The following is a 22,105-nucleotide window of genomic DNA, read 5'->3' as shown; positions in this document are numbered from 1 at the left end:
CTACAGAGGGTCCAGCTACTAAGTCCTTGGGGACTGAACATCTGGAGGCTATAGCAGTCTCACCTTTTGATGCTTAAATCCTGTTGTGGATTTAGTGTTTTGTTTTTACTTGTACAAAGGGATAAGGGTACTTTTGTACCTCATGGAAGTGTTGCACAGCTAGAGAAGAGTAGCACTGGCACAGTAACGGTCACCAGAAAGTTGCCATATACAGCTTTTAATTAAAAAAAAAAGATATTATTTATCCAAAGACAATGTGGAGGTTTAAGTGTGAAAGGAAGGTGACTGCCTAAGTTAATAGAAGCTCTTCAAGGTGTTCTTGAGGAACTCGGGGGAAGAACAAGTTGCCTTTAGAGAAGGGAAGATAGTGAGAAGGAAAGCACGCATGGAGTAAGAGCATTCAGGTCAGGGCAGGACTTGGCCTAGCAGTTTGTATTTGCCTTTTCTTTGTACTTTCTGATGAAAATGAAAAAATATCCTAATGCAGTACAATGCAGTGTTTACAGTGGACACTTCAAAGCACTTGATTTAGCAATGAGAAATGACCTGGCTGGAACACAAGCCCTACGAGGAGAGGCTGAGGGAGCTGGGATTGTTTAGCCTGGAAAAGGGGAGGCTCAGGGCAGAGCTCATTGCTGTCTACAACTACCTGAAGGGAGGCAGTAGCCAGATGGGGTTGGTCTCTTCTGCCAGGCAGCCAGCAACAGAAGAAGGGGACACAGTCTGCAGTTGTGCCAGGGGAGGTCTAGGCTGGATGTTAGGAGGAAGTTGTTGTCAGAGAGAGTGATTGGCATTGGAATGGGCTGCCCAGGGGGGTGGTGGAGTCTCTGTGGCTGGAAGTGTTGAAGCAAAGCCTGGCTGAGGCACTTAGTGCCATGGTCTTGTTGATTGTCTAGGGCTGGGTGCTAGGTTGGACTGGATGATGTTGGAGGTCTCTTCCAACTTGGTTGATTCTATGATTTGTAGGAAGAGGTAAAAGACATGTGTTGTTGTTGGAACAAAGTGCTTCAACCAAGCAAAGCCCATGCTATTTAAAAAAGGCTGTGAGAAAGAGAGCAGTGAAAATGTCCTGCAGTTATATTGCTGGTGTATTTCATTCTAAAGAGTGTATAAAGATGCACTTAATTATGCTCCTGGGGTTGGGCAATGGATTTAGATAGCTACAGGAATGTTTTATTTAAACCCACTTGAAGTTCACACTGGGACAAAATATTTTGAAAGGGCAAGTTAAAATAAACCTCATTGTAATTAATAGGTAATATGTCTTGTTTGCATCTCTTGGTTGTAAGAAGCATTAATGACAGCTCTGTATGTTTGAAAAGTTGTGGGCTGTAGATCCTGATAAATCAATGGAGTAATGGTCTTCTGTGATAGTCTGGAAATTACCTGTGTGTGTCCCCCTCAGCACTCTTATGAAATCACCTTGACTAGAATCAGCTGAGATGGAAATTAAGAACTGAAGCTTTATATTCACAGCTTAGCACAAGATTCAAGCAGATATTTACAACATTTACAGCTATAGACAGAAATAGACAAGCTAAAGGTAATACAGAAACACAGCAGCCCTCCCAGAAACCAGAGTCCCCAGGAGGGGCTCCCCATAACACTTCCACCTTCTTTCCACCCCTCTACCTTACCCCAGAGTCTGCCTTATGTGCAAGGTGAGGTTGGAAGATCAGCAAGGGGGTTTAGAAGCAGAAGGATTAGATACACAGAAGCAGCCCAGAAAGAAAGCCCAGGCTCCAAGAGACACACACACGCTGTCTTATCTATGTTTGTGTTCTTGTTTTTATCCATCTCAGCAAGCTTGTGAGTGCAGCAGACATCACCATTGTTTCCTTTTCACAGCCTATAATCTAATTTCTCTCACTAAAATTTTCCAGTTAGCCTCAAACTAGCACATCTTCCTTAAAGGTTCCCCTTAAATAGGAACACCTCTTAATCTCTTATGGCTGTGTAGTCTTTCTGTCAAAAGCTGGGGGGATGGGGTATTTTCAGTTTTGAAAAGAGCCAACATCTTCTCCTGCCTGCAAGTGCCCAAGCAGTGGTGCTGCAGTCTGTCTTGGCACAGGTAGAGTTAGTTGACTGCACAACAGCTGAAGCAGCAGGGGAAAGCAAAACTCTGGGCTCAGTGTTGTGTATGGGAAGGGAGATCTGAATACCTCTCAGTTTTTTATTCTTGATGGAAAGTCCTTCTGGCTTGTAGAACAAACAGAAAGTTCTTCCTGCTGGTGTAAGTACCAAACCTAGCTGTCTGATGTCTACTTTTAAGTGCTGTTCTGTATACCATGCAAGAAACATTTGAGCTTGTGTGGCCAGCTATAAAGACAGTATTGAGAGGATCCTCTGTGTCTATGTTCAGAGAGGAGAAATTTAAGTTGTGATGTTTTGTGTGTGTGTAAGATGCTTCATACTCAAACTGAGCTTCATGGTGGATCAGTATGTGTGGCAGACAGGGAAAGAGTCCCCTCCACAAAGGGGAACTTCTTTACTGTAAGGGTCCTAGAGCACTGGAACAGGCTTCCCAGAGAGGTTGTGGAGTCTCCTTCCCTGAAGACTTTCAAGGCCTGTCTGGATGTGTTCATGTGTGACTTGAGCTAGATTGTGTGGTCCTACTCTGGCAGGGGGATTGGACTCAATGATCTCCTTGAGTCCCTTCCAACCCCTGGCATCCTGTGAGCCTGTGAACCTCTCATCAGCCAAGATGAATTTTCTTACTTAACTGTCATGTCTTTGTTCTGTATAAACCCATCCTCCTAAGGTTTGCACAAGTCATTTATTTTTAAAATAAGAATTTACTTAAAACTGGTAATAATTCTGTTGACTGCAGTGGGAATATGACCTGGGAAAAACTGTGCAGGGTCTGAAGCAATCAGAACTCAGTCCTGATATAAGTATATCCTCCAATGCAACCATACCCTTACCTAATGTCTAAATGATGTGCTCTTTCAAACAGATACCAATTTTGTCTTGGGTAATGCCCAGATAGTGGATTGGCCCATTGTCTACAGCAATGATGGATTTTGCAAGTTATCAGGATATCACAGAGCAGAAGTTATGCAAAAAAGCAGCACCTGCAGGTATTTGAAAACAGATTTATTTTTCATTAAACAGTTTGTAGTGTTGTGCCTGTTGCTTGAGGAGAAAAGTAATCTGTTTATTCCATTTTGGTCTGTTATCTCCTGGGGCCACATCTGTCAAACATGCTTTCCAGGTGAAATAAAATCAAGGAAGGGCTACTTCTAAACAGGGCTTTTCACATTGTAAACAAACGGCTTTGTGTCTTTCTCTAGTGCCAGAGATTCTCTGTCTTGAGTCAAATTCTCTGACTTGAATTTCTCACTTTACTTGCAGTTTTATGTATGGAGAGCTGACAGACAAAGATACAATTGACAAGGTCCGGCAAACATTTGAAAACTATGAGATGAACTCCTTTGAAATCTTGATGTACAAGAAGAACAGTAAGTAGTTGTTTAGCCTGTTCATTAATAAAGGTGTGTAAAGATGTTTTAAATTGCTGTGTAAACTGCAAGTCTATTGCCCTGGAGGGTCATGCTTTATCTAAGCCCCAGTTGTAGCAGCTGATCTACAAGGCAGAATTGAGAACATAAGAGATGAAAGACGCTCAGGGAGGCAGGAAAAGCTCTCTAATATGTTCTGACATTTAGAGCAATTTGTGTGTGATGTTTTAAGACAACATTGAAGATTCCATCAGCAGCGATAATAGCACAGGCTAGGTTTGTGCAAATGGTTTCTGTTACAGAGAAAGCACTTTTTCAGCTTTAAAAAACCTGCTGTAGCAAAGTCAGTATTTAGATGTAGTTTCAGAATAAAAAGAACCCATCTTTCAGAAGCTGAACTACTTCTGATACTTTTGGATTAAACTATTTTTTTGGTCTGGGTGAAAATTCCTTAATTGAGATATGACTTTTTTACCTAGGAAATTTCAGTGTGTCTAGAACTGCAGCAGGGGAACTACTTGCCCAAAATTTGTTGCCTTATCTAGTGTAGACTGTGTCACGGCACAGTTATTTTAATTTCTTATGGTCACCTGAAGTGTAAATACACTGAGATCTTCAGCCTGACCAAATACTAAGCTGAAAGTTTGCATTTTGTAACTTACTTTTGCTCTTAACAATTATACCTTCTAATTGTGATGCTGGTGATGTATGTGTGCAGGGAGGGTACCTGGCAGAAGCAACTTGCTCCTTCCCATGACAGCTGTGATGTTCAATGTGATCGGTTCTGCATTAGTGGGCATGGGAGGGTTTTAACCACAAAACAAAACATAAGTGTGACAAATTATGCAGAATTAATAATCTGTATTAATTCTGATATCCAGGAAAAGGTTGTTAATAACTATGAAAACTGTTTATTACCATTACATCTCACCAGAAAACTTATTCACAAGGTTCAAAATGCAGTTTGGGTATTTATACACACAGGAAACAGGCAAAACTAGAGCACTTATTTCTTAAAGTGACTGGAGCATTTATTACTTAAAGTGGTAAATGCAAACATAGTGGAAGAGAAGGTTCTTGCAGTTAATTATACTGCTGATCCACTAGATGGACACAGGAAGCTCCTTTCTGCTTATGACACAAGGCAATTAGTGAATTAAAAGAGTCTTTAAGTATTTACTCACAAAATAGTAACAGACAGCACCCAAAGCACGTGGAGGGGTTGCTGTTGGTGGTCTCAAAGCTGTTAGAGGCTTTGGAGTTTCCCAGGCTCTTTTCTTTGGAAGCTGGGAGTCTATGGCATAGTCTCTGACCTGGTTCCTCTTGATTCCTGATTCAGCAGGAGCCTTGCAGAGGGGCAGGCAGGATGTGATGCGATGTGCAGCCGTGGCACAACATCAGGCTGGCTGTGCAGGCTGATCACATGCAGGCATCTAGAGCCTGTTCCTGGCAAACTCGAGGCAGTGGAGTTTCCAGGCAGTGCAGGGTGCAATGAGGCAGCAGCAGCAGCACACCATGCTACCTGCTCATCCCTTTTTATCAATACAGCCTGAGACTAATGAGCCTTTGGACACAGATTAGCCAATCAGAATGGCAGTTAGCCAAGCTTGACTGTATTAGGTGAAGTCAGGGCTTTCGTTTTCCTTTCCTGTGGTTGCTTCCCCCAGCACAGAAGGAGTGGGAGCAGGGGAACATGTCTGGACAAGCCAGAGTCTTTAGACTCAGTGGCTCCAGGTTCTTTGTCCTCTTTCCCACGGTTGCTTCTCCCCACAGCAGAAGTGGGAGGGAGAGCAGACTCTGGCGAGCCAGGGCATGGATAAGCCTATCAGGTCTACCATGACAATAAGATGCTATGCTGTAATTTTTGCCAGTTAACCTCACTGCTGGTTTGTTTCTTGTTAGCATGACCTGTGTTCTGGGAAAGGTTATCCAATCTATCTCTGTGCATGAACCTTTGGTGTTTCTGTTGAAATGACTACCTCATGCTGATGGAGTTTGGTGAGAGAAGCACAGGCACTTTTCACAAAAGCTAGAACACCTGCATGCTGGTATTGATGTAGACATGTGTAGAGATCCTTGTGCTCTATCAGAATGAATCTGTTCTTAGAGGTGGTGAAATCAAAGTACATGGAATTGGTTTTTGATATCTTTTAGAGAGGTTGAAAATTTTTGGGAGTTTTTTTGCCTTATCTTTCTCCTATTTTTTTTTTGTTCTCTTTTTAGCCTGCTCAAGGCTTCATGACCTCTGACACAGTGCCATTGCTTAGGGCTCTTCTGGAGCACAGCTTTGCTGGTCCAACTGATTTGGAAAGCTGTGTGTGTTATCTGTGTGGCCTTGCTTTGTCCTTTCCTTCTAGTGTTACCAGCTTCCAATATTTAGTGATTTCTTAAAGGTGATGCCTGTTCCTAGCTCATATAGTGGCAGCAGGGACTATATGCAGATCACATCTATGCATCCAAAGCCAAGTAAATAAGCTACTGTCATGGGATCTAGGAAGGTTTGGAATTCTCTCTTAGTTAAGAGTGATCTGGCATCAAGGGGCTATGCAGCTACCCTTTTTTCATTGCTGCAGCATATGGCCTGTAGTGGAGCCTGGGGCCTCTCTGTCTTTTATGCAGAAATAAACCAAGGTAACTGTGGAATGAGGAATGTTTCCTGCCCTGCTGTGCACTTCCCTGAGGAGAGGCAGCCTAGAACAGAGTCCAGCTGTGCAGAAGCTGCGTTGTGCGACATGCCAAAAAGCAGATCTGTGGTGATTGTGTGCACAGAGGGACACAGGCACTGGAAAAAGGAAAACATACAGCTTGCTTTTAAGTTTAACAGAACACAGCACCCTTATTTTTGTTAGATTCATAGCTGTAGAGGTACATTAGCAACTGTTACAGAGATTGACTAACACTAGGGAATTGTAACCAAAGCGTAGCAAAAAGAGGGCATCCTGGAGATTGTTCTCAGAATGAGCCATGTCACAGGGAAACGCTGTCTTGTTTGCCAGTCACAGCACCCAGACTGCTGAGTGATCATGCCTTGGTGGTCATCCTACCTCTGCCTGCAGCTACTGACACTTGCCACCTTCTCAAGCGACATGGTAGCTTGCAACGTACTCTATTTGGAGATTCTGGAAAGGACCCTGAATTTTGTTGGATTTCCCCCTCCCCTGCTCTTTGTTTCCTTTTTTTGCCTCTCTGTTCTTCCCTCATTCTAGTTTTCTTCTAGTGATGTTGTTAGTGCAAGTCAATCTTCATCTTGTATCTTTATGAGCAGCAGTCATGTTTCTCATTCTGTGATTAACAGTTATGTCCTCATCTTCCACTAGATGTGTCAACAACACACCAAGACATTTAACAATGCTACTAGAAGTGACAGGCTTTTTTGTTCTCACATGGCAGTCTCTGTGGTGGTGATGCAGTGGTAGTATTTTCTGGATTGCCTGATAAGAATACCCCATCTTGATGTTGTTAGTTACAGTATATTCATCAGCTTCATTGCAGTTCACGGTGTCAACTCTAGAAACAACATAGGCTGTAGTATTCAGAACAGTGACACAAGTTTTTTGCCTTCATTATGTTTGCATTTTCAGGCACCATATCTACACTGGCCTCTTCCTTGGTCCAGCACTCCCATGGAAAAGTGACTATCCTCTGACTTAGAATTTCTGCTCTAGTATGCTATGGAGATTTGATGTTTCCTTGGGCTAGGCTTTTCATTACTTAGCAGAGATATGATGATCACTGTTCTTCTCTGGAAGAATTGCTTTCTGGAAATGCAGAGCTCCTTCAGGAGAGTTGGGAAGAATTGGAACAAGCAGGTGCACAACCTGTTGTTGCTCTGATGCCATTCTGTTGCTTCAGTGAAGAGAGACTGAGAGAGTTGGGGCTGTTCAGTCTGGAGAAGAGAAGGTGACCTTATTGTGACCTTTCAGTGTCTTAAGGGGGCCTACAAGAAAGCTGGGGAGGGACTTGTCAGGGGAAGTGGAACAAAGCTAGAGATGGGTAGGTCCAGACTGGATGTTAGGAAGTTCTTCTTCACCATGAGGGTGGTAAGAGGGAAACTGCTGTGTGAGAAGACCTGGGAAGAACAGGGTCTATGAGCTCTCAAGTGATAAAATTAAGGAAAATAGAGCCTGCAAGTATCATCCCTGTAATCAGCTTGGAATGTGGTGTTGGCTAAACAGTATGTGAAGCCAGCAATGATCTTGAAAAGCTCCACAGAGGATAACCAGCTGCAGAGGGAGCTGAAGATGATGAAGGCTCCCCTCGCTAGGGGGTTGTGTGACCCCCGAAGCCAACAATGCACATGGGGAGTAGGGAAAGTTGTTCTGTAACAAATTGTCAAATAAGGAGGAGTTTGGTTCTCCTTGGTTCAGCCTTCTGGGACTTACTGGCCACATGTCACAGCATTCTGAGCACATATAAACCAAGAGCATAGGTGGCTGAGCTGTGAGTGGCACCAGTCTCACCAGCATAACAGGTGCTGGTCCATGGTGGGGATGCCTACCTTTCAAGGTGGCAGCTGAGCAGCTCTGCTATCTATGCATCTCAGGAGCTCTGCTGGCCAGTGGGATAGGGTGAGTATAGCCTGCCCTTCCATCAATAGAGCTCCTTGGGATTGTTTGTCATATTTTATTCAGCATTGTAATTTCTCCCATACACCCTTCCCTATGGCTGTAGCATGTGAGCCATAGGTATTGTGGTTTCCAGTAACCCTTTCTTGTTACTGTTTTAGTGTTTAAGCTGTAATGAAGTATTGAAACTGTACCCCGAGAGGGGTAGCCATGTGTGAGTGCATTCCCTGGTCCCCAGAGAACTCACTGGAATGTGGTGAGACCCTGGAGCGGGTTGCCCAGAGAGGTGATGGAAGCCTCATCTCTAGAGGTGTTTAAAGCCAGGGTAGATGAGGCTCTAGATAGCCTGATCTAGTGTGAAGTGTCCCTGCCCATGGCAGGGGGGTTAGAACTAGATGATCCTTGTGGTCCCTTCCAACCCTGGCTGATTCTATGATTCTAAGATTCATGGTCAAACCTGTAAGGAGGCCAAGTGAAAGCTTTCTTTAATCTAGACTGCAAAAAGACAACAGATGGGTTGACATTAATTTCATGTGAGAGCATCAGTTCCATTGTTTGATTAGATGTGAGTGTCCAGTGATGCTGGAAGTATGGTTTATTTTTATAAAGGAAAATCAAAACATTGCTAATTCTTACACAAATCAGTGGAGCTATGTTAATTATAACAATGAAAGATATGACCTAATATATTAGTAAATATTTTATGTCTAATCTTAGTCCTATCCTGTCTTCCAGTATCTGAAGGGGGCCTATAGGAAGGCTGGGGAGGGACTATTGACAAGGTCTTGTAATGACAGGACAAGGGGGAATGGGTTTAAACTGGTAGGGGGAAGATTCAAAGTAGATGTTAGGAAGAAGTTCTTTGCTGTGAGGGTGGTGAGACACTGGCACAGGTTGCCCAGGGAGGTTGTGGCTGCTCCCTTCCTGGAGGTGTTTAAGGCCAGGCTGTATGAAGCCTTGAGCAACCTGTTCTAGTGGGAGGTGTCCCTGCCTGTGGCAGAGGATTGGAACTGGATGATCCTTGAGGTCCTTTCCAATCTAAACCATTCTATGATTATCTGTACTGAAGTAGCTTGAATGTCTAAACTCTGAAGAGACTTGGACAGGTGTTTTGTGCTTTATGAGGTCCACCTCATAAATTAAAAAGGCTGAGTAAATGAAACTTGAATGTTGATTACCTGGTTTCTATCTAGAGCATAAATCTGGGTTTTAAGCAGTGCACAAGCATAGATGCACTTGCTTCCATTATTGCTGAAATACACTGAAGTAAATTTTGGTAAAAGTCTATGTTTACTGACTAATGTCTGCGTCTGAGGAGGTGGTACCCATTTGAAATCCTGCCCCTTTGCCATGCAGTACTTAATTTGCCTCTGTGAACAAATATCTGGAGTGGGCTGAACTCTTCAAAGCTAAAATGCATGTAGAGTTTTGAAGAGTCTTCAAGTGTTCTGTCTGAGCAAAGGCATTCCCACTGCCGTGCTGCAGAGAGGGATGGCACCTTTTCCTTTTCCTTTTCCTTTTCTTTTTCTTTGTGGTTTTTATTTTTCCCCTCAGAGTTTTTCTACATTTGGGTCCAGTAAAATAGCAGCAGCCTGGTGGGTTAGCTGCAGGTAACTAATTTGCACACTGCCAAGTGGTTTGGATAAGCAGTGTCTTTTGTTTGAGTACATATATTATGGTGAGAGCCCCAAAAGCTGGGCTTCACTTTCAATTTGTGCTGGGGTTCACTTCTCTGGTTTTCTGGTTGCTTAAATGTTTAGCAAATGGTAATACCATGAGTATGTGCCTGGGGTTTTTGTTTTGTTTCCTTGGGTTTTTTTCTTTTTTAAACACAAGCACCATCCCCACACAACATATTAAAAGGCTTTTAGATGTCAAAGAATGACAAATAAGCCCAAGACAGTGATTTGGCAGATTGTGCTTGCACTTACCTTTGGGACCAGTGCTTTCTACAGTGATTAAAAAATAGACAAGCAGCTCCATCCTAATTTATAGGGAGGAAAGTTCATTTCAGGATGGTAAACCTGTGGTTGAGCACAACTAGAGAGAATATCTCATGACTATTATTGGTTAAAAACATTTATATTTGTGTGTGCTATACCTCTCTACTAAACCAAATGGTTTCATAGGACCAGAAGCAGGAAAGAAGGTATTGGAGTAAAGCAGCATGTATCCTCCTGAGCCTTGAAACCTAGCTCTGTATTTGTCAAGCAGCATGCACACCTGTGTCTTGTCTCTCTGAAATCCATCTGCATGAGTTCAGTTACCTTCAGCAAGGTCAAATCTAAGTATTTTTGATTCATAAACCTTGTAATTCTCATTGATCTTGTCAACTTCAAATATATTGTCAAGGAGGACCTGCTGTCATCTCCTCAAACATACACAGAGGAGTAAGACTTCCCAGTAGTAATCCTTAAATATTTTATCTGAGGTAAATGGAAAGAAGATTTCAAAGCTTTCTGGTGTCTTCCCCATCCTTATATTCACTTTCTGTTCTTCAGAGAACTCAGAATCAGGCAAACCATATCAACACTGCTGCAGTACAAGGTTGTGTGCTGAACCTTTCTCCTACTGTGTTGTTTCAGTGTCATAGGATACCCCCTGTGCGAGGTGATACCACTATTTGGGACTGAAATTGATTTTCCTTATCTTAGCATGCCAAGATCTGGCCTTTAGAAACATTAGCTGCCAGAACATAGCAGCACCAGATGTGGGAGACATGAAGATAACAGCTTTTAAAATGCTAGAAATGTATTGTAAGGTCTATTAATGGTGGCATAGAGTGGTGAGCTACATACCATGTTCAGTCCACGCTCTGCTAGAAGGCAGAGCCTACAGGATGACTTTTGCTCTGTGCCTTGTGTGATCAACTGTCATAGGCTCCTCTGTGCTCCTAACTAACATCTCTGTGAATATATTGACTTGCCTAACTTTACCTGGTCGCATCTCATCAGCTAGTTGGCTGATTGGACAAACTGTTTGGTCTGTGTGCAGTAGGGAGAAACAACTTCTTACTGAGTACCTGGGCATAAGAGAAACCCCTTACTGGAGTGGTTCTGATGGTCAGCCTGCCTGTTTATGTAACTGAAGTCCCAGTGTCTTCATCACTGTGTGTAGTAATTGGTGGAGAGGTGGCAGGTGCTTTTATCCTTTTCACTTCCATACTGCTCACCTGTTTACCTTCAAGGCAGTACCTGTCTGATGACCATTTGGGATGTTGTCAAGCAATGCAGAGGTTATGCTGCTCTGAGGAAACTTGCCCCCTTCCGTAAGGGCAGTGATGATGCCAGCTAAATTGTCAAAACAAGGGGTTTTTAGTTGTATTTATAAACAGTGGTTGGCTTGGTTTGTGGAAAGAAAGTATTGCAGTTTTATTTAAACAGTGGGCTTCGTGGAGTTTGGAAGAACAGCTGACCTCTTGCTTCAAGGCTTCACGGTATGGGGAAAGGGCGTACTAGGACAGTGATTTTGGTTTTTGTTAGAGCCTTTCTTCTGTTTTCTGACAGGAGGCAAAACTATCATAGTATCATAGTATCATCAGGGTTGGAAGAGACCTCACAGATCATCAAGTCCAACCCTTTACCACAGAGCTCAAGGCTCTGAAGGAGAGGTCATCAGTATGTTCAGGAAGAGAAACTGGAGTAGACCTTTAATATATCTTTCACTTGGATGCAGTAAGAGTTTCTGAAGGGAATCAACCAAAATTAAACAGCGTGTGAAATGCTGGTGTTCCTGCCCAGAAAGAGGGTGAATATATCACTGCTAAAATACACAACAGATGTGCAGGAGAGGGAAGAGGAAAAGAAGAGAGGGAAGAGACAGTAGTATATTTGTTACAGATGGGAAATTAAAAACTGTAGAGGCATTTACGTTGTATTAGCCCCGTGAGGGCTTGGGACTTGAGTCATAGCTCTTAAATTGTGTTGCTTTTAAAGCAACATTTTAAGTACTGTGCTCAGGCCAGTGAAGAGTATTAGGAGCTGCATTTGTTAATTGTGGAATTAGATAGATGATTTTGATACCACGAGGGAAGCTGGTTCTGTGGCTACTAGCAGAAGTTCATTGTAGATGTTTGTTTTTTCCCAGCTGTTCACATTGCTCTATGAGTTTTGATGTGACGTTCCCTTTTCTAGCAGGACCAGTTCTATGCCATTAGGCAGACTCTGGGCTCTTTCCCTCTCGATTCCAAATCCACCAGAAGCCAACGTGGCTCATGAGTGTTTACTTCTTTGCGCATTGGCGTTATCATTGAACTTCACCAGCCAGAGAGCTTGCCAAGGCTGAACACAGGATGTAAATGAAAGCAGATACATTGTTGGAAACACTTAGTAAACAGGTTTTGTGCGTCTGTATTTCAATGAAAACCGGGAGCGTATGGGAAAGTTACTCTCGTTTTGCTGGGAGAGTTCTGAAATGTGCTGCAGTTTCAATGCCTTAATAACCCATAGGCTGAAACCAACAATCAGTTTTGTGTTGTAAGAATGGCCTTGTTTGTGCTTCTTGCCAGTAGTGACTGTCTGGCTGAGCAGGGACATCCGCTTTGACACCGAGTATGAGGGCTGTCTGTTGGAGGCTGAAATTCTAGTTTCCGACCTGATTTATAAGTGGTTTATACTTAGTGCTTTCCTGTTTAATAGTTAAATAAACTGTTTAATGTTTAAAAAATAAAATTCTTCTGATAATTAAACGAGGATGGAAGAAAAAAGCTGAGCATAGCCATGTCTTGGCAGAGCCTTTCAGTGTGTTCCCACAGTTTAGGTCACAGTTCTGCTATGAATGAGCTCCTGGTGGCAGAGCAGTGTGGAAAGTTCACGTAACCCAGCACTGCAAGCACTCACCTCATGGCTAACTTTTTTAACCTGCTTGTTTCCCATTCAGAAAAGAGACTGACAGGATGGTGGGGAACACACTGCAGGGAAAACCACTGAATAATACCTGGGAAGCAGATAAGTGTCCTGGAAAAAAATTCCCATCTACTTATTTCTGCTGTTGCTGTGTTACTCTGTAGATCCAAAATTGGAAGATGATTTGTGCAGACCACCTGTGCCACCTTGATTTTATGTTCTGTCCTGGAATACACACTCTTTGTGGCACTCTGACACTGGAAATTATAAGGGTACCCAAATAGTGACAGTCATCAAAATCACCTACTTTTAGCTGTCAAAGATATCTGGCTCTTTCTCTTTGCCTGTGGGGTACATCACTAAGACCTACACTTGGTTCTAGGTAAAACAATGTTTTGTTTTCCTTTATGCTATAAATAATGCAGCATAGGAGTGGGAGTCAGAAAGTGAAAACCCTGCTGATAAAAGTAAGCTCCTTGCCTGGAAGCAGCCTTCTGCAAGTTATCAGGAAAAGTCTTTCCTCTTCCCAGATTCAGAACATTAGAAGAAAATCTGTCAGAAACATATCATACTATAATCATAAAGAGAAGATGATAGCATGCATCTGACAAGTAGCCAGAATAAGAGGGTGAATTGCATCCTTTCTGTTTCTGTGATGTGTACAGCATCTTTAAACACAGGGTAATGCATTTTTATAGCTCTGGAAGGCAGAGATGAAGCTGAGTATGTAATTCAGCCTTAGTGCTATGAAGGTTAATGTGAGCATCCCACAGCAGAAGGGTTGTAGCTTGAAGGAGCAAAGCAATACAAAATGGTTTATGGGAGGGTGAAAAAAATAATCCCTAATCAAAAAAGCAGGCACATGGAGATGGAGATCAAAAAGCAATGCTGTAGATAGAGATCCTGCCTGATTAAAAAGTTGCAGTGTTAGTGAAGGGTGGGTAAAATAGAAAGCAATTAGTTACCAAGAAGTCTGTGTAAAAGCAAGAAAAAGGGATTTGATCAGCCTCAGAAGAGTTCACATGTAAAGATGGGAGAAACAAGTTGGCAAGAAGAAATGGAGATAGGCAATTTTAAGAGCTCCTGGGATAGGGTAAAGGGTGTGGTAGTTTAAGGCAAAATGGAATATTTTAGTGAGAAAAATTAGATTGTAGGCTGTGTAAAGAAAGCAATGGTGATGTCACTCATGGGCCTGCTGAGATGTATAAAAACAAGAACACAAAACATGGATAAGACAGAGTGTGTGTGTCTCTGGGAGCCTGTGCTTTCTCCCTGGGCTTCTTCTGTGTAACTAATCCTTCTGCTTTCTAACCCCCCTTGCCGATCCTCCAACCTCACCTTGCACATAAGGCATACTCTGGGATAAGGTAGAGGGGTGGAAAAAAGGTGGAAGTGTGGTTGGGAGCCCCTCCTGGGGACTCTGGATTCTGGGAGGGCTGCTGTGTTTCTGTATTACCTTTCACTTGTATATTTCTGTCTATAGCTGTCAATATTGTAAATACCTGCCTGTTTATTGTGCTAAGCTGTGAATATAAAGCTTCAGTCCTTAACTTGCAGCTCAGCTGAGTCTAGTCTGAGTGATTCCATAAGAGTAGGGGGGCAGGGAACTCCCAAACCATCACATGTCTTGAAAATTGCTCTTGGCTCCTTTGTGGCAGTGTCTTCTAAGCTCATTAGCAAGTTAATGATGACTTTACTTTCACAGTTACTTTGACTATTTCCTTGTATTTAGCAGTTTCGTTTGCTCATATTTTATTGAAAGGGGGTGCTCAGGAATGCTAACTCTTTAAAAAAGAAAAAAAGACAAAAATAAGAATTGGCCCTCCAATGCTTTCTGCCATGCTATAGAAATGGCCATCAGTGATTCCATCTGGATTTCTCTGCTTTTTGAGCAGAGGCCTCCGTGCATCATATCCCCTGCTGTTTATAGAGATGGCTGTACATATGGCATGAAATCTAAGCCAGGATTTGAAACTGCCTGTATTATCTAGGCACAGTGGGAATTTTAGGAATTGGACTTTGTTTATGGAAGTTTTCCATGTGTCTTGGAAATGCCCTGCCTTTCTGTGGCCAGCACAGGGGCTGGGAAACAGCCAGGTGAGGCACTGGTAGCAATAACCTCTGTTGTATAAGCGTAGCTGGGGAAAAAAGCTGCCTTTGCTTGCTTTGCTGAACAGTACCCTGTGTATTACTCAGGCTTCCTTGTAACCTTTTGATGTCAGCAAACACAGGTGGCCCTTGCTATTGTAAAATAAAAATGTTAAAAGCAATTATTATATAAAAATAGTATATATATTAAAATCAAAAGAGCATCTACTGTATAGTACTCCTGTTAAGAGCATCAAGGAATTTGGCTGAAGACAATCTGATCTCTAGCTTAGAGAAGGGGTCCTGTGATCAAGAAAGAAAATAGGCTTTTAAGATCACTGTGTCTTAAATAGGTTTTCTTACATGAGTAACAAAAAATGTGAATGTTGCTGATTCTTCTGGCTTTTCCAGATGGTCAAAATCTGGTTGATTGTTATGTCTTATGTTGGCTCTCTGCATGTAGAACCTTCTCACCAAGCAGAGCTCACAAGGGATGTTTGAGAAAAGCTGCTCAGAGCAAGCGAGCCTGAATTCTTTCTCTGTCTCTTCTTACGCTTGTGAAAGCAATGGTGATTTTTTTCCCCTCATAACTGAAGGGCCTGGTGTCTTTGGGGTCTCCAGTCAGAGAAGGAGTCATCTTGTCATGACCCAAGTTAAGACTGCAAACTGAAAAATGGTGCCTTTGAGAAAGCCACATTGTGATCTGCAGGAGCCAACTGCCGAGATGTTCTGAGCTCTCCAGTCAAACACCACAAAACATCACCAGATCCTAGCCCAGTGGCTCCTGTGAAATGAGAGTGCTAGACAAGGTCTTAGTTCATGGCACTTCACTGCTGTCACTAGGGTCTTTTTAGCAACCTCAGCAGAACTGCCAGGAATATAGGAAGGGGGAGGTTGACTGACAGTTTTTCTCCTCAACATGTTGTGTGGATGAGAGTCAAGGAAACCTGACAGCAGCATCTGAAGGGGTCATTACTTACTCTGCTCTCCTGAGACCCCACTTGGAGTACTGTGTGCAGTTCTGGACGCCCCAACACAAGAAGGACATGCAACAGTTAGAGTGAGTCCAGAGGAGGCCACAGAGATGCTCAGAGGGCTGCAGCAGCTCTGCTATGAGGACAGGCTACAAGAGTTGGGGCTCTGCAGCCTGGAGAAGGCTTTGAGGAGACCTTATAGTGGCCTTCCAGTATGTGAAGGGGGCCAACAGGAAGGCTGGGGAGGGACTATTGACAAGGTCTTGTAATGACAGGATGAGGAGTAATGGGCTTAAACTGGCAGAGGGGAGATTCAAAGTAGATGTTAGGAAAGGGTTCTTTGCAGTGAGGGTGGTGAGACACTGGCACAGGTTGCCCAGGGAGGTTGTGGCTGCTCCCTCCCTGGAGGTGTTTAAGGCCAGGTTGGATGAAGCCTTGAGCGACCTGTTCTAGTGGGAGGTGTCCCTGCCTATGGCAGAGGATTGGAGCTGGATGATCCTTGAGATCCCTTCCAACCTAAACCATTCTATGATTCTATTATCTGGGTTAATTTTTTTCTGTTATGTGCAGGTTCTAATATCTTCAGCAATTTTCATTAGTAGTTTAATACAGTAGTCAGAAAAGTAGGGGTTTTTGCAGTACAATTTACGTCCATCTCCAGCCCCTGGTCTGGTGCTGATAGCTTGTTTCTCTCTTGAATTCAGTGGAGTCTTACATTTGCACTGGAGTAATTGTAAGCAGGCTTAGGACAAGACAAGTTGAAAGGTGGCTTACAAAGGATTTCCATTTCAAGAGAGGATTTGCAGGCTAGACCAAAGCCTGGCTTGTGAAGCTGGTGTAGGCTGGTGTTGTTAGAGAGTGATGCTCCCTGTTTGCAGAATACTGTAAGGTCACCCAAAGTGGTCATGCTCTTGAGTTGAGACTCTGTATTGTTGTCACGGTCTGTGCACAGCTGGCATGTTCTCAAGTCCTGCACAGAACCAGCAAGACCCTGTTGTGTGCAGCTGTCACACGTATATGGGACTGTTCCAGGAGATCACCAAGTACTTGGTAAGTTCAAGCATTCCCTTTGTAGGGAAACAGGTTTTAATCCTGAAGTGTACAAGGCAGAGAGCTTAACTGATGCTCAGCACCAGTTGCTTTGCCATGTTTGCTGATGGAGGCTTGCAAAAGCCTCGCCATGAAAGTAGCATTTACGGATGGCTGGTTTTGAAATGCATCAATCTAAACTAGCACATCTACTGTTCTGCTTGCTACCACTGACCAACTTTTTGATGTGTTTGTTTCCAGGGACACCTGTCTGGTTCTTTGTGAAAATTGCTCCAATTCGAAATGAACAGGATAAAGTGGTTTTATTTCTTTGCACTTTCAATGACATAACAGCTTTCAAGCAGCCCATCGAGGACGATTCATGTAAAGGTTTGTCTTTGCCACAATTATGTTTTTGTGTTGCTTCTGTTGGTTTGCCCTGGTCTTGAACAAGCTGAAGTCCTTTAAATACCAAAGTCAAAGAGATGGATATTAAATTAGCTTGTAGCTATGCCTCCAGAAACTGCTTTTTTACTGGTTTCTTAAGCAAATTTGCTCTGGCCTGCACTGGAAAGGGTCAGTGCTGGATGAAACCCCCAAGTGCTTCAGGAAGTGCCCAGGGTTTACTTTGCAAATAGCTGCTGCTCTTCCTTTAAAATTCATTATTAATTCACAACTTTGCTAAACAGCCTCATTGATGTCTGGGCCTTTGGGTCCTGTACAGTTTGTGAAGAGATTCCCATCATATAAGTCAATGTTAAGCTGTCCTGGCCAGTGAAGTAGCATTGCTTTGTTTTGCTGTTAACCCTTTGCTGAGTTCCACCGTGGAAAGCTGGAAGCAAACCTGGCTGTGACAGCAGCATAAACTTGCACTCAGGTTTAGGTCCTGTCAGAAACAGATTGTTTGTAGCCATATGGAGAATTACAGACTTGTGTCTTCTGGGGTAAAAAACAGTCACAAGTTCTCCTGTTTGCATTTTTGTAGTATTTAATAATATTTGTAGTATTAAATTAAACAGGAAACTTGCTGTGAAGGTGAACTGATTTACATTTAAGCTCAAAATGTTATTATTTAAAAACATAGTTTCTCAAAGTGGAAGGTACTATTACCATGAAAAAGGAAGTACAACCTTGACAAGCATACTGTCTTCCAGGATATGTGGCTTGTTTCCTTTTCCTCTTTTAATGGTGTTTGTTTGAGGCTTCATTGCTTTAATAGACGTAAAAAAGCTGCCTTGCCAGAAAGCTTGGGTCTGCACCGTTTGTGTTTTCCTGCCTAGTGGTCCTCGTTGTACCCTGATGAGGTCTGACAATAAGGTGAAATCACCAGGATGCAGTCAAGGTGGCTATGGTTTATTTGCTCTCTGTATTGGGTTAGGTAAGCAGGGCTTTCAGTCAGGGTTGCTTGCTGTGTCTTCTTGCTTTGCTTTCACAGAAGGTTCTTCACAGTGATATCCACTCTTAAGAGTTTGTTTTCCACACAAAGAACCACTGCAACATTTCTGTTCTAAGGGGAAGTATGTTGAAGGAAGGGAATGCTATTTTTTTTTAAAACAGAGATGGGTCTTGAAATTCTGCTGTTCTTACAGTGACTGTGGTGCTTCTAACTGCACTGTCATTGCATCACAGAATCAACCAGGTTGGAAGAGACCTCCAAGATCATCATCAGCCTAGCACCCAGCCCTATCCAGTCAACTACACCATGGCACTAAGTGCCTCATCCAGGCTTTTCCTGCACACCTCCAGGGATGGTGACTCCACCACCTCCCTGGGCAGCCCATTCCAATGCCAATCACTCTCTCTGCCAACAGCTTCTTCCTAACATCCAGCCTAGACCTCCCCTGGCACAACTTGAGACTGTGTCTCCTTGTTCTGTTGCTGGTTGCCTGGCAGAAGAGACCAACCCCACCTGGCTGCAACCTCCCTTCAGGTAGTTGTGGACAGCAATGAGCTCTGCCCTGAGCCTCCTCTTCTGCAGGCTGCACACCCCCAGCTCCCTCAGCCTCTCCTCACAGGGCTGTGCTCCAGGCCCCTCACCAGCTTTGGCGCCCTCCTGTGGACACCTTCCAGTACTTCAACATCTCTCTTGAATTGAGGAGCCCAGAACTGGACACAGCACTCAAGGTGTGGCCTGAGCAGTGCTGAGTACAGGGGCAGAATAACCTCCCTTGTCCTGCTGGCCACACTGTTCCTGAGCCAGGCCAGGATGTCGTTGGCTTTCTTGCCCACCTGGGCACACTTCTGGCTCATGTTCAGCTACTATCTACCAGCACCCCCAGGTCCCTTTCTTCCTGGCTGCTCTCAGCCACTCTGTCCCCAGCCTGTAGTGCTGCTTGAGGTTGTTGTGGCCAAAGTGTAGAACCCTGCACTTGGCCTTGTTCAATCTCATCCCATTGGCCTCTGTCCATCCATTCGGCCTGGCGAGGTCCCTCTGCAGGGCTCTCCTACCCTCCAACAGCTCCACAGCTGCTTCTAGCTCTGTGTCATCTGCAAACTTACTGATGCTGGACTCCATCCCCTGCTCCAGTTCATCAATAATATTTAACAGGACTGTGACCAGCACTGATCCCTGAGGCACACCACTAGTGACAGCTGCCAACTGGATGTGGCACCATTCACCACCACTCTCTGGGCCCAGCCCTCTGGCCATTTCTTGACCCATATCAGAGTCAATCTGTATCTAATAGTATAAGCAATATAACCTACTGATATGGCACCAACTTGAAGAGGAGGTAAGATGCTAAGCAAAATTTCTTCCTCTGTCCCACAGAAACTGGTTAAATGACTGACAGGAGTACAGAGAGGGCCACCTATCCAGAGGTCCCTACTCCTTCCCTGAGTATTATAACCTTATGAACAGAAGGGTTCATGTGCTCAACGAATTTTCCAAATACTGTGTGGGAATCTCCTAAACTTAATAACATTGCACCAGTTTCATGTCAGTAAAGAGTTCTCTGTTGCTGTATGCACTAATCAAACATGACCTAAATGAAACTGCACATTCTATTCTAATTCTGATTTTATCCCCTCTGCCTTTCTTCTGTAAGTCACTTGCTATAGGTTAGCTTTGCAGTTCTTTTGCATGCATTGCAGGAGGTGATATTGTATGAGTCACTTAATGGCTAGGTGAGCAATTTCTTGGAAACAAAGAGATGATTTGTCAAACAATTCAAGATTTTAATGTGCATTATCATATATTTAATATTAGATCTCATAATGCAATTGCATAATGTGAGGGGGGTGGGGAAGAAGGCAGGTATGGAGTGTCAAACAATTTTCTGCAGTGGGCTCTAGGATTCATTGTGGGGGTGGGAAAGCATTTTTGGATTATCTAAAAGAGGTAAAACTGCATTAGCTTCTTTGAAGAGTCATTGCTTTAACAGACTTGAGCTTTGAAGAGGACCTTTTCTTTGCACTATGTATGACATTGCATAGGAATTTTGTAGTCTGCTTTTGAAGGATAGGAATTATTCATAGGAATCCTTCTGGCGCTCTAAACCCTAACGAAAGCTCAGTTGAAAACCCAAACCTCCGAACGTAGATATTCAATAGTTTACTTGAACCAAGTGAAAATGGATTGATAAATCAGTTGGTTTTTTTCATCCTTCACCTTCAGTCAGCTTTCATTAACTATTTTTTCCTTTATTAAGTTTACATGTGAAATAGATTTCCTGTGCATATGACCACTCAATACGTAGTAGGCTGCCTGCAAACACAGATATTTTATTAACCTAAATGCTATTTGCAGAGTTGCATAGTCTGAAGTATTTCAGTTCTTCAAAATCAGTGTCTGTCTATGTGGAGAAAAACATCATGTAGTACACAATCAATTTAAGGAGCAACTACTCTGTCAGGCTAAACTTGCTTAACTGTGGGATATCTTATTTGTCTTTCACCTGATGGCTATTTCAAACAGGATTGTTCATCTACAAACGTTGTAGTGACTCCTGGAGTGAAAAGCATTGAGCTTTATTGGCACGTGTTTGACTTGTACACAGAAATGAATAGGCATCTTTTATCTGAAGGTGACTTAGAGACTGGAAGGTCTCAGTACCATTTTTCATTAATGTAATTTTTATCCATGTAATTTTTTTTAATAATATCAGACATTGGGATATATGGAACAAATCTTTCTGAAGTCATGTAAAAAGCAGACTTCTGCATGTTGGACTCAGTCCAGAGGAGGGCCAGGAAGATGATTAGAGGGCTGGAGCACCTCTGCTATGAGGACAGGTTACAAGAGTTGGGGCTCTGCAGTCTGGAGAAGAGAAGGATTTAAGGACACCTTGTAGTGGCCTTCCAGTATCTGAAGGGGGCTACAGGAAGGCTGGGGAGGCACTATTGACAAGGTCTTGTAATGACAGGACAAGGGGGAATGGCAGAGGGGAGATTCAAAGTAGATGTTAGGAAAGGGTTCTTTGCAGTGAGGGTGGTGAGACACTGGCACAGGTTGCCCAGGGAGGTTGTGGCTGCTCCCTCCCTGGAGGTGTTCAAGGCCAGGTTGGATGAAGCCTTGAGCGACCTGTTCTAGTGGGAGGTGTCCCTGCTTACAGTGGGAGGTTAGAGCTAGATGATCCTTGAGATCCTTTCCAACCTAGACCATTCTATGTAGTCTTTGTTAATTCATTCAGATAATTTAGAAGGTGTTTATTTTATGATTGCTCTGGAAGTTAAGTACATTTTATTTTAAATGCAGCAGCTTTAAAAATATTGTATTGTAAAAAAGAAAACAAGTTAAAAATGGTGTCAGTGGTGTTGATGGTGTAATACTTTAAATCAGCCTCTTTGACTCTTCCCTGTACGTTTGCCCCTTGAAAGATCAGGGGAAAATAGATTTAATTGAGCAGGAGTAGGCAAAATCAAACTATAGCAGAGCTAAATTTGGATTATGAAGTGATAGGTCACCTTCTTAGCTGAATTTTGAAGTATGTACTATATTTTGTGTGTATATGTCGGTTTTGATTTGAGACATAACACACGAAGTATGAGATGTTTGAGAACAGCGTACGAAGCACAATACATCACTTAATGAAAACAATAATATGTGCAGACAAATAGGATCTGTGCCTGCACTCTTAGCAGCTAGTAAAAAAAAAAGGGTTGCCTGAACAGGTTTTGCATATATGGATACAACATGGACATAG

General features: G+C 43.1%; 1 protein-coding gene across 3 annotated transcripts in view; it reads left to right on the top strand.

Moving 5' to 3' along the window:
* The window catches only part of KCNH1 (potassium voltage-gated channel subfamily H member 1), a 183,025-nt gene that overhangs the window by 15,001 nt on the left and 145,919 nt on the right, over positions 1 to 22,105 (top strand). For all 3 annotated transcript variants that reach the window (XR_010307047.1, XR_010307046.1, XM_064164431.1), the window contains exons 2-4: positions 2,957 to 3,080; positions 3,355 to 3,461; positions 17,223 to 17,351. Coding sequence is in view for 1 of the 3 variants with exons in the window: in XM_064164431.1 (XP_064020501.1) it covers positions 2,957 to 3,080; positions 3,355 to 3,461; positions 17,223 to 17,351 (360 nt within the window). In the remaining 2 variants the exon portion in view is untranslated. The remainder of the gene's footprint in view (positions 1 to 2,956; positions 3,081 to 3,354; positions 3,462 to 17,222; positions 17,352 to 22,105) is intronic.

The sequence above is a fragment of the Pogoniulus pusillus genome, chromosome 25, assembly GCF_015220805.1.
Source record: "Pogoniulus pusillus isolate bPogPus1 chromosome 25, bPogPus1.pri, whole genome shotgun sequence".
NCBI lineage: Eukaryota > Metazoa > Chordata > Aves > Piciformes > Lybiidae > Pogoniulus > Pogoniulus pusillus.
The sequence above is the reverse complement of the archived record's forward strand: the minus strand, read 5'-3'. Positions and strand labels throughout refer to the sequence as shown.